General features: G+C 41.9%; 1 protein-coding gene across 2 annotated transcripts in view; it reads left to right on the forward strand.

The window, feature by feature from the left end:
- VPS41 (VPS41 subunit of HOPS complex) overlaps window positions 1-17,335 on the forward strand; it is a 397,695-nt gene that overhangs the window by 191,494 nt on the left and 188,866 nt on the right. For both annotated transcript variants that reach the window (XM_073549967.1, XM_073549966.1), the window contains 6 exons: window positions 1,421-1,540; window positions 2,173-2,319; window positions 4,890-4,956; window positions 8,652-8,749; window positions 13,052-13,181; window positions 15,588-15,703. In XM_073549967.1, coding sequence (XP_073406068.1) covers window positions 1,421-1,540; window positions 2,173-2,319; window positions 4,890-4,956; window positions 8,652-8,749; window positions 13,052-13,181; window positions 15,588-15,703 — 678 coding nt within the window. The remainder of the gene's footprint in view (window positions 1-1,420; window positions 1,541-2,172; window positions 2,320-4,889; window positions 4,957-8,651; window positions 8,750-13,051; window positions 13,182-15,587; window positions 15,704-17,335) is intronic.

Consider the following 17,335-nt stretch of genomic DNA (forward strand, 5'->3'; position numbering starts at 1 on the left):
TATGTGATTCCGCAGCGGAAAAATCCGCAGCATGGGCACAGCAATTGTGGATTGCATTGAAAATCAATGTGATGCGTTTTGTTAGCGTTTTCTAAGCATTTCCGCAGCGGCAAAAATGCGGTGGGAACACTTAAAAAAATGCAGCGTGGGCACACAGCCTTATGCTCTTGAGGAGCTGATCTGCTGCACTTGGCAACGATCACTAGACATTGAACACAGCTGAGCTGGTAAGCACCGTACAGTGTTTACATCTGGCCGCCATTGGGTTTCATAATGGCTGGTGGATGAGGGTACTGGGAGTCGGACCCCCATAAATCTGATACTGATCACCTATGAGAAGGGCACATAATCAGCATTAGATGCCCAGAGAACCCCTTTAACTTCAGCAAATTCATTTTTAGCTACTGAGCCGACGTCTGCCTCTTTTCTACCACATATCCAGCTTGTCGGAACACCTTCTCCCTCAATTACCATCAGACATAGTCCTGAGGATCCCTTGTCCCGTTGGGGCAACAATTAACTTTGGCGTTTCAATGCTTTTTTTTTTGCTGTATTTGCCACCTCAAAGGTTAATTTTCCATTTTGATTCCTTGGCAGTGCACAGCCTGTTTTTCCTTCTTCTAAGTTTACCCTCAGTCAATTTGTAATTCTAGAGTAGTAACACTTTAGCAATTTGCATTAAATGTCCTCTGTCCATGACCCCTGTGAAATGGAACAGATATTTTAAAACCTTAGTTCACAAGATCCGACCAAAAGTCATTTGCACAGTAATGATTTTGCTCAGGCACCCATGGGTGTAAGTACCGTCTACAGTACACCCACAAGATGAGCTCAGTAGGACAAAGAAACAAAATTACAAGATGTTACCCTTGCAGGTTTGCAATGTTATGTGCTGCATAGGAAATGGCCAAGTGCTGCTCAGGTTGGAGTGGAGCCCAATTATTGTGCTCTGGCGCCATCTTGTGGTACACTGCTTTACTGCATGTAATTCTGTCTTACATGACATTATGGTTAATATTCATCTGAAATTAATATGGAAATGAACATTATTCTGTTCTCACACGTGTGCGTAGTAAACTTTTCTAATCATTTATGTCCGTGAGTCACTGGTAGAAAAAAAGTCAGAATAAAGAAAAAAAAAAATGAAAAATGTTATAGTCGTTTAATCTGCTTCAGTTGAAAAGCGCTAAAAAATATATTATTACAGTCACTGGAGTAGAGGATGATTTAACAGATAAGTGATTATTCTTTTATTTTAGAATTTTCTTTATTTTTCTCCAAACTGAAGACCCAAAGGTGGATCATGGAGCCCTTTAGCATGCAGTCACTGCTAGATTACAATGCTGACTGTTTCCTTTTTGGATGGACACAAGACATATACTGATACTTTACCCTGCTCTCTTTTATATCTTATCCACAGCTGATCTTATATGAGAGAACCTGGCTGAACCGATGGAAGACCACCATTTTACATGAAGGAGAAGGGACCATAACCAACATTAAGTGGAGGGGAAACTTTATTGCCTGGTCCAATAATATGGTAAGAGGTGTTGTCTTCTTGTGGCGTGGGGTATAATTAGAGTAAATTAACCCCATTTATCTAGTGCGATCCCTCTGAATTATCCTGTGTATGTTGTTAGTTTTGCTTCATTGTGCCATTCAAGTCTTCTGCTTTGTTTTTGTGTTTTATTACTTCGGTGCTCTTAGTTGATTTTTCCTGTGGTCACTGATGCCAGCTAGATGTAGAGTAAGTTCTGTATTCTATATCACTTTTAGGCCTCCTGATTGCAGCCATTGTTGCTTCCCCAGCCGTCTCGGTGCCCTGGCCTCTGACAGTATGAAGCTTCTTCAGTTCATAGCTAGCCCCTAACCTTGCCACATACGGGTGGGCATGCATGGCCATGCCTCTACTCACACTGCGTCTCCGGAGCGGTTAGGTGGCATTAAGATTGTCTTCTGGATACTGTAGAAAATGGAAGATATAACATGATGTATTGCTATTTCATCATTTATGTTTGTATATGTCAAAGGTGTGAAATTTATTCTGCCAGCAAAAGGGTTAAAAGTAGCAAATTCTGCCCAGTCACATAAAATTTGGCGAGCTGTCTTCTTTTCCCTATTGTTTTTTTTATTATTTTTTAACATGTTGAACCCATTGTTTTTTCTTTATAGGGAGTCAAAATACTAGACATAATCACAAGACAGCGGATTACGAATGTGCCCAGAGATGATACTAGCCTACGTCCCGACATGTACCCCTGCAGCCTCTTCTGGAAGGATAACCTCACCCTTGTGATTGGATGGGGGAAATCGGTCAAGGCAAGTATTGTATCTCGTAACCAGGTAAACAGCCACACAAGGTATGTTTCCTCCTGCTTCAGAACCTGAAGTCCTCTACGTAAATATAGCTTTAAAGAGAACCAGCAGGAGCAGAGACCCTGATGCCAGCGATGTGTCACTTACTGGGCCTCTTGCTGAAGTTTTGATAAAATCACAATTTTATCTGCTGCAGATCTAGCAGTTCTCTGAATAACCCCGCACACACGAGTGTTTGGCAACTTATTGTGTACACTGTGCATAGGCTGAAAGCTTCCACTCAGAGGTGGGGCGGGGTTATACAGAGGTCTTGAATATAGAGGAATTGATGGCAGCAGGTTTACTTGTCCTGTACTGATAATCTAATGATAAAACAGTGACTTTATCAAAACTAGAGTAGGAAGTCCAGTAAGTGGCACATGACTACAATCAGGTTCTCTGGCTCTACTTCATCATGCTCTCAGATCATGTGTCAAAAACCTGCTGACAGATTTCATGTGAAGGATCACATGCTGACTGCCTGCAGCTGCCGGTACAGGGAGCGCACTGCATTCTTCACTGCGCCTACATTAGTTTCCCGTGTGCAGCATTTTACAATGGAGAAGGCTGAATGATATCTGAAGTCACATGCCTCTCCGCCAGCATCCTTCTTATGGATTGGGGGATCATCTGGAACGGACAAAAGGCAGCCCAACTAAAGGAGACCTGACACAGCTGCACAGGATCAAGTACCCTTAAAGGACGCAAAAATAATGTGAAAAAATTATCTTCATTTTTTAATATTTTTTTTATCTAAAATGATAAATCGCCACTTCTTTCCAATTACAAAATAAAGAAATAAAAAAACTAAACGTATTTGATTTTGCCGCAGCTATAAAAATCCGATCTGTCAAACATAAAATTTTTGAATCTATATAGTAGACACCATAAAGAAAATGGAGATGACAGAATTGTTATCTTTTAGTTCCTTCACCTGCCCCCAAAATGTAATGAGAAGCGATCAGAACATGGCCAGTATCCCAAGACTGCACCAATAAAGCATGACCTCCCCACCCAAAAAGCAAGCCCTCTTATAGTTGCTGCAAAGGAGAAGTAAAAAAGTATGGATCTCAGAAATTGGCGGCATAAACCAATTTTTTGTGTTTAGTTACATCTGTTGTCAATACTGTAAAAACAATAGCTGCGATGCCAATGTGAACAGTGAGTTACAGAGCGAGATCTAAGGCTGACTGTACTTGGTCCATTGGTGTCGGCTGATCGCTGTCTGTCCTGACTGGCCCCCATACACCTGACATTGTTGAACATGACTGTGCCCTCAGTAGGAAGAGGGGAAAAAATCCAAAGTTTGTAAGGAAAAAAAAAAAGTTGCCATTTTCTGAGACCTGTAGCGTCTTCATTTTTCGGGATCTGGGGCCAGTTGACGGCTTATTTTTTGCTGACTTTTTATTGATACCGTGTTGGGTTAGATATGATCTTATCGCCTGTTACTGCATTTTATTGCAGTGTTGCGACGGAAAAAAAAAAGAAGTAATTCTGGCGTTTCGATTCTTTTTTTTTTTTTCTCGCTACACCGTCTACAAATCAGATTAATTTATGGTAGTTTGTGTTTTGATAGATCAGACATTTATCAACGCAGTGATAGCAAATATGTGTGTTTTATTGTTTTATTTTGAATGTGGCAAAAGAGGGGGTAACTTGAACTTTTGTGGGTTTTTAAAAAAAAATTGTATATTTTTTTAAACTTTTTTTTACTTCAATAGTATCTTCAGGAGACTTGAAGCTATGATCATCATCCGAGCTCCTGTGCATAGCAAGACTATGTGACAGACATCATCATCTCCTATTCACAGATTTACAGTAACAGGCACAGGGGTCTTCTGCAGACCCCCAGCTGTCATGACAACCCATCGGCGTGTCTTGTGACATACTTTTTTCCGGCACGTGTTAATTGCCACTATCAGAGATTGACAGTGGCATTTAACTTGTTAACAGCCCCGGGTGGATCTCAGATCCACCTGCGGCTGTTAAAGGCATGATGGCTGATCAGATCAGCTGTCATGTGCAGGGAAAGCTGCAGGCTCAGCGCCGGAGCCCGCATCAAAGGCAGTGACATGACCTTGGACGTATGTCCAAGGTTGTTAAAGGGTTAAGGTGCTGTCTAATTTTAATTTTTACTTCATAAAACAATAATACACGTGAAAATAAGCAACTGTGTAAAATATGTTTAATTTGTTTCACCTCATGGACTGATCTTTCACTCTCAATTCAGTGATAAAACCTCTCTTCAATGAGTATAGATTTTCCGTGTACGGAGATAGGGTATGACAGTTAGTGCTCATAAAGTTCTATGGAGGAGGGAGGCGTTGGATGCAGACACTGATGTTCTGCAACAAATTCTCCTGAAATTACAGTTACACCTTAAGTTCAGACAGCAGAATTTTATTTCCTCTGAAATTCAGTTGAAGAATTTCATCACTTGGTGAAGTCGCCCAGTCACCATTGGATTGATGCGGTCACAAACTGTTCCTGGCATGTAGAAACTTGCAAATACCTTTTTGTCTTTTTTGTTGCAGATCTGTTCTGTGAAGGAGCGACATGCCAGTGAAGTAAGGGATTTGCCCAACCGTTATGTGGAGATAGGTAAGGTATGGTGTTATATATCTAGGTATTAATTGATCTTCAGTATCAAAGAAGCGCAATGTCACAAAACCTGGAGGGATGCTGTGAGTCATCCAGCTTCAGAGCAGCGAGTACAAGCTCTATAACTAAGAGTTTGTAAGTGCTTCGCTCTTGCATAGATCAGCCCTCCCATGATTTTCACCCTAAACCTGTGTATAGGTGTAAGTTCTGTAGTGTGTGTATATAGTGTGTGTGTATATCATGTGTGTGTATATGAATATACTCACATACCCCTGTTCTCTTGGGTATCCAGCGCTGCTCTTCTCCTCTTCTCAGTGAAGTCACCACTCTTCAGACTCTCCGGGTCATATCTATGTTTTAGAGTCAGAAGTCTCTTTTACCTTGTCCTAAGGGGGCCTCGCTGTGACGCTCCATAGACTTGCATTGTGAAAGCCATGTCCAGGTCACGCAGAGCACAATATGACCCCAACAGTCTGAAGAGCGGTTATGTCACTGAGAAGAGGAAAAGAGCAGTGCCGGATACCCGAGAAGACCATGGAAAGTGATAATATTCATACACTCACGCTACAAGACTTACAGGTTTAGGGACTGCACGTAAATGGAAGACTTCTTTAAGCTTGACAGTCCCTTTCAAGGAACTAAACATGAAAAATAGGTAAAAAGAATAAAAGCCTTCTCATCCATTCCTCGGTTACTTTTCCTTCTTTTGTTTTATCCCATTCCTTCTCATATTGCAATCACAAGACAGACATACATAAATCATTTTCCAATATTAGTCATAGGGATTTCTGCCATTTCCTTTTTCCTCACATTCCTGTACGGAACCCAACCCGCCATTACTGTCTGCATACAAATGACACTAAGCCCATCACCATAGTTTTAGTCCTCCAATTTAGAAATGTAAGCTATCGGTGGAATGTGTGATCCTCTTTGGTACAGAAGTGTGCAGAAAATACGTGACAGGTGGACTCCTGATTCATCGGCTGGGTGTAGAGAGAACTTCACTCTGATTAACACCTTAGGGCCCCGTCACACATAGCGACTCACCAGCGATCCCGACAACGATATGACCTTGTCAGGATTGCTGGTGTGTCGCTACATGATCGCTGGTGAGCTGTCAAACAGACAGATCTCAGCAGTGATCAGGACCAGCGACGATGCGCGCGCGTGTCGCTGTGTACCTTAGTTACCAGCGCGCTGGCACAGGGAGCTGGTAACCAAGGTAAACAGCGGGTTTCTAAGTGCCACGCTTAGAAACCCGCTGTTTACCTTAGTTTCCAGCTCGCTGATCGCTGGTCTCCCACCTGCCACACACAGCGATGCGTGCTGACCAGCGGGTGACCAGCGATCAAAAAAATGTCCAGGGTTTTCCACAATGATCAGCGATACCGGCAAGGGGGGGGGGGGGGGGGGGCGGTCGCTGATAGGTGTCACACACCGCGATCTCGCTGGTGAGATCGCTGTTGCGTCACAAAACTTGTGACTCAGCAGCGATCTCGCTAGCGATCTCGCTGTGTGTGACGGGGGCTTTAGATGCTGTAGTCACTACTGACTCTGGCATCTAAGGGGTCTGATATTCCATTGAAGCTCTGAGATAGTTGTATGCCCATTGTACTTTAGGGTACTTGTATACAAAGGAATCGCAGCACTTTAAAAATAGTTTTTTTTACTTTGTGTTAAAAAAGATTTCACATAAATGTTATTGGTAAAATTGTGACAGCCCGAATTATAGCCAAGTCCTGAATGATTATTCTGCGCTTAATCAGAATTGTCCCAACCCACAGAATAAAAGCAGCATTCTGTGAGATGAACCGCACAAAATGCAAAAACTTTGGCATTATTATGTTTTGTTTCCACAATTCCCCAAAAAGGATTAATAAAACTTGATCAATAGGTTACATGTACTTCAAAATAGTGCAACTGAAAAACACAAGTCCTGCAAAAACAAGCTCTTGGTACGCGACAATGAAAACTATACTGGGGCACCAGAACTCACAGAACAAAATGGACCCATTAATAAATAGAACTCTGAAGCCTGAAGAGACGGGTGTACTTACTTTGAAATATTCCTGCCAGAATGGCTTTGAGTCGACATAAATTTGGACTGAGAAAATGTTCATTTTAACAACCGACAAGGAAACTTTCAAAAAGTATTATGAATTTTTAGAGTTTAATGGATTGTCAAAACAAGTATACCAGCCTCATTTGGTCTGAGAGCAGTTTAATAATGTATGCAGATTGTATTGTGGAATCTGGTGACCAGTGCGCTTTAAATTCATGCTGGATTTTGGCCACAAAGGGGATAAAGTCTCTGATTTGATTGTGGCTAGTGATATAAATGTCCAGTTTGCCATATATAGCGAGTTGTAAAGCTTTGCCAGTAATATAGCTGCTATAGGAGTCATGTTGTGTGTAATGACCAGATTTCTGGGAAGAGTATTGTGATTGGTTGGGGAGTAAGAGCTTGTCCACATGACTGTAACGCAGTCATATTATAGACCTCAATAGGCCCTTCCAATGTCCTGATGTGTCGGCACAGACATAGATACCACACATCTCCTCTATAACTTTTAAAGAGGGCTGTCACCAGGATTTTGCTACCCCACATGAGAGCAGCATGATTCAGAGGCAGATAGCCTGATTGCATCGATGAATAACTTACTGTGCTGCTTGCTGTCATTTTGATAAAAAATAGTTTTCTCTACTGCAGATGTAGCTTTATTTGTACACTGTGCATAGGCAGAAAGCTGCCAATTAATAGTATACAGAACTCATGAATATGGAGGACTACCTGGCAGCAGGTTTACTGGTCTTCTAGAGATATCTTGCTGATAAAACAAGGATTTTTTAAAAAACTACCGCAAGCATCCTAGAAAGTGACACATCACTGGAATCAGGGTCTCTGCCTTTACATTATGATGCTTTCAGATTTGGCAGCAAAACCTGGTGACAGATTCCCTTTAAAACGTAACATGCTGGCTCTCTGTAGCCATTAGAACGCACTCATGAGCGACCTACATGCTGCGTACTATGCACTGGAACCCATAACAGATTGTGCTGTAAGTGGCGGCTTCATGTAGAATTTCTTTTTGTTTTGTTTTGTTTTTTTATCTACCTGGAGGAGTTGTTTCGCCCTTCACCATAGAAAGAAGTGGGCTTCAATACTGTAAATCTGTATTAAGAAATCAGCAGAGAATTGAAACCTGTAAATGGCATAATGATAAGTTTCCTGTAATCTCATCAATTGTTCTCCTTGGTGCTTTTAACCTGCACAATTATCACGAACAAATTATCAGAAGGTAATCGTGTAATCTAAACATGCTGCCAATAACCTGATGGACGAACAAAACGCTTGTTCGTCGGGTGAAACAATTGTTTTGCACAAAAGAACAATGGAAACCTATGCACACTAAGCGATCTATTACAGATGGCTCGGTATACATCCGAAGCAGAGTCAGCCGGTGTAAACGGGCTATCAAAATCCGCAGATCGGCAAACATTTGGCGGTCATTTAATGCTGCTCATCGTGCAGTGGGTTTGTTGGCAAAATCTCCAGAAAGTTTGTGTATAACGCTAAACCTAGCAGCTTCTACCTAGAAAGTCATGCCTAAACTCCATGTTCTACTACTTGTGGTTGTTTTTTCACTCCTTTATTATGTATCTTACTCACTTTTTGTTGTATATTCTCTCTTCAGTTTCCCAGTTTGACACAGAATTCTTCATTAGCGGAATAGCGCCGGTCTGTGACCAGTTTGTGATGCTTTTCTTTGTGAAGGAGCCCTCTGACAATGCGGTAATTATCCCTTCCAACGTACTTTTTAACACAATACTGATCAGACCCCTATACACATTCTCTATCGATGGGACAAGCTATGCTTCTACCGCAACTCCCCCATACCCAGGAAGGCTCGGCTGAGCGTGCCTGTTCCTTTATTGCATGGCGTTGGCCTTTCTGTACTAGATTTACTGGACATACTGTTTTAACATCAAACCTACCATGTTAGGGGTTGTTGGCGTTCGGCTGCCCAGCACCGGGTCTTTTTCTATGCTTTATGTTGCCTTTATATTGTTTTTCAACTTTCCCTTTTTGTCCTATGGATGTTTAATAGGTAAAGACTGTAGTTATGTATTTGCAATTCTCGCAGGGTTTTCATACAGGGTTATCACATTCTATACTGTGATCTACGCCGTCCACAAACACACCTCACTGCGCTTTGCTACATATTTTGTTTTTTACACATGTGACAGTTTTTGGGTGGTCTTTGATGCCAACCTGCTTCTATCTTGCCTAATAATGTCTGTTCTCTACACTGCCCTAATTACTTGAGTTGTCCACTACATTCAGTGTCAGATAGGCTAATACATCCTGCGATGTCAGCTCTGCTGTTCCCGGTGGTGACACCACAATGTCACTTGACCACTGCAACCTATCAGCGACCACTGTAACCAGTCATCAACCACTGATTGGGTGCAGCTCAACAATATTCAGTGTGAGTGGTCATTAAGTGTGACAAAGTGGTAAAGACTGAAGCTGGTCAGCAGCCGCTGCGAAAGCAAACAAGATTTTAGGGTGTATAAAAAGAGAGGGAAGGTCCTGTGACCACCAAAGTATCATTACTCCATTCAAAGGGGAGCAGCTAAATTATTAGATGGGATAAAAAACCCTCTCCTATAATAAGATTTTGGAAAAGTTAGGTTTGTTTAGCTTAGAAAATGGACACTTCAGAGACCATTTAATCTATGTGTAGTCATTGCAAAAGATTGTTTTAATTACTTATTCTTTCCAAAGTCCTTATAAAGGGCCAGGGGCACCCATTCCGTGTGGAGGAAAGGCGATTCCGGCAGCTAAATAGGAAAGGGTTCTTTACAGTTAGAGCAGTCAGACTGCAGAATGCCGACCACAAGAGGTAGTAATGGCAGACACTATAACAGCAACTAAAAAGGGTCTGGATGCTTTTCTCTCAACATATGGTATTGTGGGTTATAAATAGTCTAGTAATAGAATAACTGGTGGAGATAGGTTCAACTTGATGGGCTTGCGTTTTTTTTTCAACCTATATATAAAGTCTCTGCACCCCTGTTAAAATGCCATGTTTGTGTCATGTAAAAAAAACCATACCAAGAAGAATCATTGCAGAATTTTTTCCACTTTTAATGTCACCCATAGTGGTTACAATTCAATGTAAAACTGAAATGATTTTAGTTGTTTGTTTCTTTATCCACCTGACAAAATGTAATGTGGTTGAATACATATGCACACCCTTAAACAAGTACTTTGTTGAAGTTCCCTTTGAATTTATGACAGCACTTAGCCTTTTTTGTGCAGGAGTCTATCAGCATGGAACATCTAGAACTGGCAATTAGTGATGAGCGAGTGTACTCATTACTCGAGATTTCCCGAGCATGTTCGGGTGAGGTCAGAGTATTTGGGCATGCTTGGAGATTTAGTTTCTGTGCCGTAGCTGTGTGGATTGCGGCTGCTAGACAGCCTGAATACACGTGAGGATTCCCTAACAAACAGGTACACAAGTGGGGCACAATTGTGAAGTTGAAAAAACTTTATTGGTTATTTTACATTTTTGTGGAAATACCAAAACTGAAAAGTGTCTCGTGCAATATTATTCAGCCCCTTTACTTTCAGTGCAGCAAACTCACTCCAGAAGTTCATTGTGGATCTCTGAATGATCCAATGTTGCCCTAAATGACTAATGATGATAAATATAATCCACCTGTGTGTAATCAAGTCTCCGTATAAATGCACCTGCTCTGTGATAGTCTCAGGGTTCTGTTTGAAGCACAGAGAGCATCATGAAGACCAAGGAACACAACAGGCAGGTCCGTGATACTGTTGTGGGGAAATTTAAAGCCGGATTTTGATACAAAATGATTCCAAAACTTTAAACATCCCAAGGAGCACTGTGCAAGCGATCATATTGAAATGGAAGGAGTATCATACCACTGCAAATCTACTAAGACCCGGCCGTCCCTCTAAACTTTCATCTCAAACAAGGAGAAGACTGATTAGAGATGCAGCCAAGAGGCCCATGATCACTCTGGATGAACTGCAGAGATCTATAGCTGAGGAGGGACAGTCTGTCCATAGGTTAACAATCAGTCATGCACTGCACAAATCTGGCCTTTATGGAAGAGTGGCAAGAAGAAAGCCATTTCTCAAAGATATCCATAAAAAGTATCGATTAAAGTTTGCAACAAGCCTCTTGGGAGACACACCAAACACATGGAAGAAGGTGCTCTGGTCAGATTAAACCAAAATCGAACTTCTTGGCAACAATAGATATGTTTGGCGTAAAGGCAACACAGCTCATCATCCTGAACACACCATCCCCACTGTTAAACATGGTGGTGGCAGCATCATGGTTTGGGCCTGCTTTTCTTCAGCAGGGACAGGGAAGATGGTTAAAATTGATGGGAAGATGGATGGAGCCAAATACAGGACCATTCTTGAAGAAAACCTGTTGGAGTCTGCAAAAGACCTGAGACTGGGATGGAGATTTGTCTTGCAACAAGACAATGATCCCAAACATAAAGCAAAATCTACAATGGAATGGTTCACAAATAAACGTATCCAGGTGTTAGAATGACCAAATCAAAGTTCAGACCTGAATCCAATCGAGTATCTGTGGAAAGAGCTGAAAACTGCTGTTCACACACGATCTCCATCAAACCTCACTGAGCTCGAGCTGTTTGCCAAGGAAGAATGGGCAAGAATTTCAGTCTCTCGATGTACAAAACTGATAGAGACATACCCCAAGAGACTTGCAGCTGTAATTGCAGCAAAAGGTGGCGCAACAAAGTATTAAGTTAAAGGGGCTGAATAATATTGCACGCCTCACTTTTCAGTTTTTGTATTTCCAAAAAAATTTAAAATAACCAATAAATTTTGTTCAACTTCACAATTGTGTTCCACTTGTTGTTGATTCTTAACCAAAAATTTACATTTGGTATCTTTATGTTTGAAGCATGATATGTGGGAAAAGTCTGAAAAGTTCCAGGGGGCCAAATACTTTCGCAAGGCACTGTATGTGCCCCTTACATTTTATAAGTGTTGGCTGAATATTATATTTGGATAAGTTGTCCATAAAAATCAGCACCACTGTACTATTTTTTTTATTGCAGTTCCGAACACTGCAGCACTCTCATCCATGTGGCTCCATCTTATACTGCAGCTAGGCCACAATATTTGCTTGGGTGGGACTAAGATGTAGGACTAAATACAGCTGCCTGAAAAGAGGCTCATTGGAGTTTTCTAGGACTTTTAGAGGGTTCTCCATTTTCACATGAAATAATCCCTTTGTAAAATAAAAATAACAGATACTCCCTTCCCACACTGGGCCCGATGCAATGTGTTTTCTGGGACTTTTGACCCTGTTATGCCATGTGAGCCCTGCAGCTTATCTGTGGTCACTAGTGGGCTGCTGTGTTCTTATTTCCCTCGGAAGAACTTGGGACAAGTGGTAAAAATAAGATCGTAGCAGTCCTGTAGTGACCTCTGATTGGCTGTAGTGCTCACGGGAGACCTAGCACCGACACTGCTGGAGCAGCGCCAGTGCGGGAAGTGAGTGTGTGTCTGTTATTTTTACTTGACAAATGGGACTGGTTCATTTTAAAAAAAGGTTTGGAGAACTCCTTTAATATTGGAAAGGTCATCATCATATACCATGATTACAGACCGTGTCATGTCCAGAGTGTGCTGGTTTATGTCTTGATGCCATATAAAGTTTTAATGTGGAGCGGCTGGCCACGTTTGTTATAAGTTCACAAGTGTAGGGAGAGCTGCAGTACCGTCCAGGCCGCTGCTACGTTGTCTATACACAGCTGTGTCTCTTGTGGTGGTGGCCTCTTATGTTTGGTCTGCTGGTGAGGGTTGGACTGCCACCAATATGATACTGATGACCTAGAACACCCCTTTAAGCTTTGGTCATCAATGTTATACCTTGACGCCATGTAACAAGTTCTCTGGTAGATAAATATCTTCTTTTTTTTTCTTTTTTCTTTTTTTTTTTTTTTTAAGAATTGTCATATATTGACCTGTGACTTTTATTTTTGTTAAGAGACCTTCTTGTTCCTTTTTCAGAATAAAGAGCTCTGTGCCAGGCCTCGCCTCGATATTATTCAGCCTCAGTCAGATTCCTGTGAAGAAGTCTCCTCAGACGCTATAACAGTCAGGGGTTTTCGAGAGAACGAGTGTCGGGATTATCGTCTGGGTAAGAATACAGTGCTGGTGTACGTAAGGACTGGATTTCTTACTTGGAGAAGAGCTCCTATGGTATTGCCAATAAGACAACACACATAGCTGATCTGCGCAAGGCAGGGATGTCAAACTCAACTACAGGGGGCCAAAATTAAAAGCTTGGACAAAATCGCTGACCAACCTTGGTATTTATTAAAAAAAATGTGTTTAATTGAAGAAGTTTTTTTTTATCATCAAGTATATCAATGAACTATTCATATGGGAACAATCTTAAAAGTATTGTCCTATGAACAAAGTACATTTTGAATAATAGATCTTAAAATAAAATATTGGGATAATATCCCCCCAGCAAAGAACGATGACCCCATTACAGTATGATTCTCCAACTGTAGTCCTCACACAGCCCTCCATATAGTTTAATGACACAAAAAGTGCTTCATCTACATATATAATCGCCAGTTGGGACTTCTGACCGCTGTCCCCGAATCCCATAAGGCACCGCGGCAGTGTCATTTGCGCCTGCGCAAGTGGCATACACGTCTCCGCTATTCCCACGCAGACGCAGTAACAGCCACGTCGTTACTACGCATGCGTGGGAATAGCGGTGACGTGTATGTCACTTGCGCACGCGCACTTCGTTACCGCTATTCCTGCGCATGCTCAGAAACAGCCACAACTGCGCACTTTACCCGCCCATGCGTGGTAACGACGCGGCTGTTACTGCGCCTGCGTGAGGAATAGCGGGTTAATTTCACCGCACTCCCGATGCGATACCATTAGGCCTATTTCTAGTACAGTATATTAAGTCCCACATAGTGTTCCTTACAGTGTAATGGCTCCACATAGTGCTCCATACAGTATAATGGCCACAAAAAGTGCTCCATACAGTATAATGGCTCCACATAGTCCTCCATATAGTATAATGGGCCCCACACATTGCTCCATACAGTATAATGTGCCCTGCATAATTCTCCATATTGTATAATGGCACCACATAGTGCTCTATATTGTATAATGGCCCCACGTAGTTCTCCATACAGTATAATGGACCCCACACAGTGCTCAATACAGTATAATGTGCCCCACATAGTTCTCCATATTGTATAATAATCCCACATAGTCCTCCATACAGTATAAAGGCCCCACACAGTGCTCCATACAGTATAACTGGGCCCTTCATTGCCTTCCATACTGTATAGTGGCCCTGCATAGTGCTCCATACAGTATAATGGCCCCACATTGGTACAGCTGAGATGTCAGACGCAGAGGTGGATTGATGGGAGAGGGCTCCCTTGTCAATCATTGCTTTCAACTGTATCGGTATCTAGGATGCAGATATAGTTGAAAGTGTGATGCTGGCATCGCAGGCCAAGTATACTCACCCTGCAGGTCAGATTTGGCCATCGGACCATAGTTTGACATATGTGCCCTAAGATGAGACCCTGATCCCAAAATTGTATCAAGAGTGTCCCATTCAGCCAGCCAAACCTCTCTCTGTCCTGATGAGGGCCTGTACCTGGAAACAGCTGGTTGTAGATGTACAGAAGTGCTTGCCTGTTATCCTGTCTTCATGTTGCACAGCTGAATTAAAGGTCTGGCATTGACATGCTATTTCCCACTGAGCATTGACACAGATTCTCCATACAAAGATGAAGAACCAGTCCATTTCTTCTGTACATTTATCTATGTGACTTAGACTCCTTTGGTTAAGTTGTCCCTTCTCATCTGCATTTATTTTAAAGCAGATATGTCAAAATGCTGTTCTGCCTGTCCAAAAAGCACAAGAGTATTGTCTGTCTACTTTTAGGGACAAAATGTACATATTCAGTATATGTATGCATTTATTTGGGGTTAAGAATCACGGCCGCATGACTGGGTTTCAGTCAAACATTTTTAGCATTCACCTTCTATTGTCTCTGTGATGCACCGTCTGTTGCTGGCTGCAGAATGAGCTAGCTGAAAATCTGTCAGTGAGCTTCTTCAGAATGAATGACGAGAGAGTTAGTAACTTATTTTTCTGTCTTCTGAGCTCCCATCAGTTGATTTATGACCACACAAGTTTAATGATCAGCAAAACAAAGACGCAGCAAAAGTCAATTATTTTTAGCCCATACACGGATGTTATTAAAATAAATAATGATCCTCGAAAAGTGGACAGCCCATTTGGCTATGAGAACCTAAAATACAACACACATGTTAGGTATGAATCCATTGTGTTCATGTAGGGGAGCCCCACGTCTCACCTCACTGGCGGTTCTTCCCATGTTTGTGTGGATTTCTTCCTGTTCCCTCCAAGCACCCTCATAGGTAGTTACTTACTATAGAATTGGCTCTATGGTAAATGTTGTGGGGATGGACTGATGTGAGTGATGCAATGTATGGCAGTAACTAATTAGTCTTCTGTTTTCCAATTATTTAGAATATGCGGAAGGAGAATCATTATTTTACATAATCAGTCCAAGAGATGTTGTGGTGGCCAAAGAGCGTGACCAGGATGACCACATTGACTGGCTACTGGGGCGAAAGAAATATGAGGTACAATATATTTAAGGGGAATTTAGCACCAGGGTTTTGCTACGTGATTTGAGAGCAGCATGATATAGGGGCAGAGACTATAATTCTAACAATGTCATTTACAGGGCTGCTTCCTGCAGTTCTGATAAAATCACAGTTTTATCTGCTGCAGATCTAGCAGTTCTCTAAATGCTGAGCTCTGTGTCACCCCGCCCACACCACTGATTGGCAGCTTTCTGTGTGCACTGTGCATAGGCAGAAGACTGCCAATCAGTGGTGGGGGTGGGATTATTCGGCGCTCATGAATATGGAGGACTACATGGCAGCAGGTTTACTAGTCCGCTAGTGAATCATAGAATCATAGAATCATAGAATCGTAGAGTTGGAAGGGACCTCCTGGGCCATCTGGTCCAACCCCCTGCTCAAAGCAGGATTCGCTAAATCATCCCAGTCAGATGTCTGTCCAGCCTCTGTTTGAAGACTTCCATTGAAGGAGAACTCACCACTTCTCGTGGCAGCCTGTTCCACTCATTGATCACTCTAACTGTCAAAAAGTTTTTTCTAATATCTAATCTGTGTCTCCTCCCATTCAGTTTCATCCCATTGCTTCTAGTCTCTCCTTGTGCAAATGAGAATAAAGTTGATCCTTCTACAATGTGACAGCCCTTGAGATATTTGTAGACAGCTATTAAGTCTCCTCTCAGTCTTCTCTTTTGCAAACTAAACATTCCCAAATCCTGCAACCTTTCCTCATAAGACAGGGTTTGCAGACCGGTCACCATTCTGGTCGCTCTTTTCTGAACTTGCTCCAGTTTGTTGATGTCTTTTTTAAAATGTGGTGCCCAAAACTGGACACAGTATTCCAGATGAGGTCTGACCAAAGAGGAGTAGAGGGAAATAATGACTTCACGTGATCTAGACTGTATGCTTCTGTTAATACATCCTAGAATTGCATTTGCCTTTTTTGCTGCTGCATCACACTGTTGACTCATATTCAGTCTGTGATCTATTAGTATACCCAAGTCTTTTTCACATGTGCTGTCACTTAGCCCTATTCCTCCCATTCTATATGTGCTTTTTTCATTTTTATTGCCCAGATGTAGTACTTTGCATTTCTCCCTGTTAAAAACCATTCTGTTAGTTGCTGCCCACTTTTCCAGTTTATTTAAATCTTTTTGAATCCTCTCTCTCTCTTCTCTAGTATTAGCTATCCCTCCTAGCTTTGTGTCATCAGCAAATTTAATCAGTTTACCCTCAATTCCTTCATCTAAATCGTTGATAAAGATGTTGAACAATACAGGGCCCAGGACAGAGCCCTGTGGTACCCCACTTGAGACATTCTTCCAACTGGATGTGCAGCCATTTACGACCACTCTTTGGGTCCGATCACTAAGCCAGTGATATTCGCCTTTTGATGAACGAATAATTTTATTACAAGTACAGCACGCAGCCCAGTAAGTGACACATTGCTCAAATAGCAGCCTCTTTTTCCACATTGTGCTGCTTACAGATTAGGTGGCAGATACCTTTTTAGCTTTGCTCACTGATGGATGCATTGTTAATCCTGAGTACTACATACTGGGTGGTCAAGCCAAATGGGCCAATACTCCTCCAAGATTTCCATAGTGTCTTTATTAAATGTCTTCTCATTTG

This window comes from Dendrobates tinctorius, unplaced genomic scaffold (genome assembly GCF_039654945.1).
Source record: "Dendrobates tinctorius isolate UK_male_01 unplaced genomic scaffold, ASM3965494v1 ptg000162l, whole genome shotgun sequence".
NCBI classification, from domain to species: domain Eukaryota; kingdom Metazoa; phylum Chordata; class Amphibia; order Anura; family Dendrobatidae; genus Dendrobates; species Dendrobates tinctorius.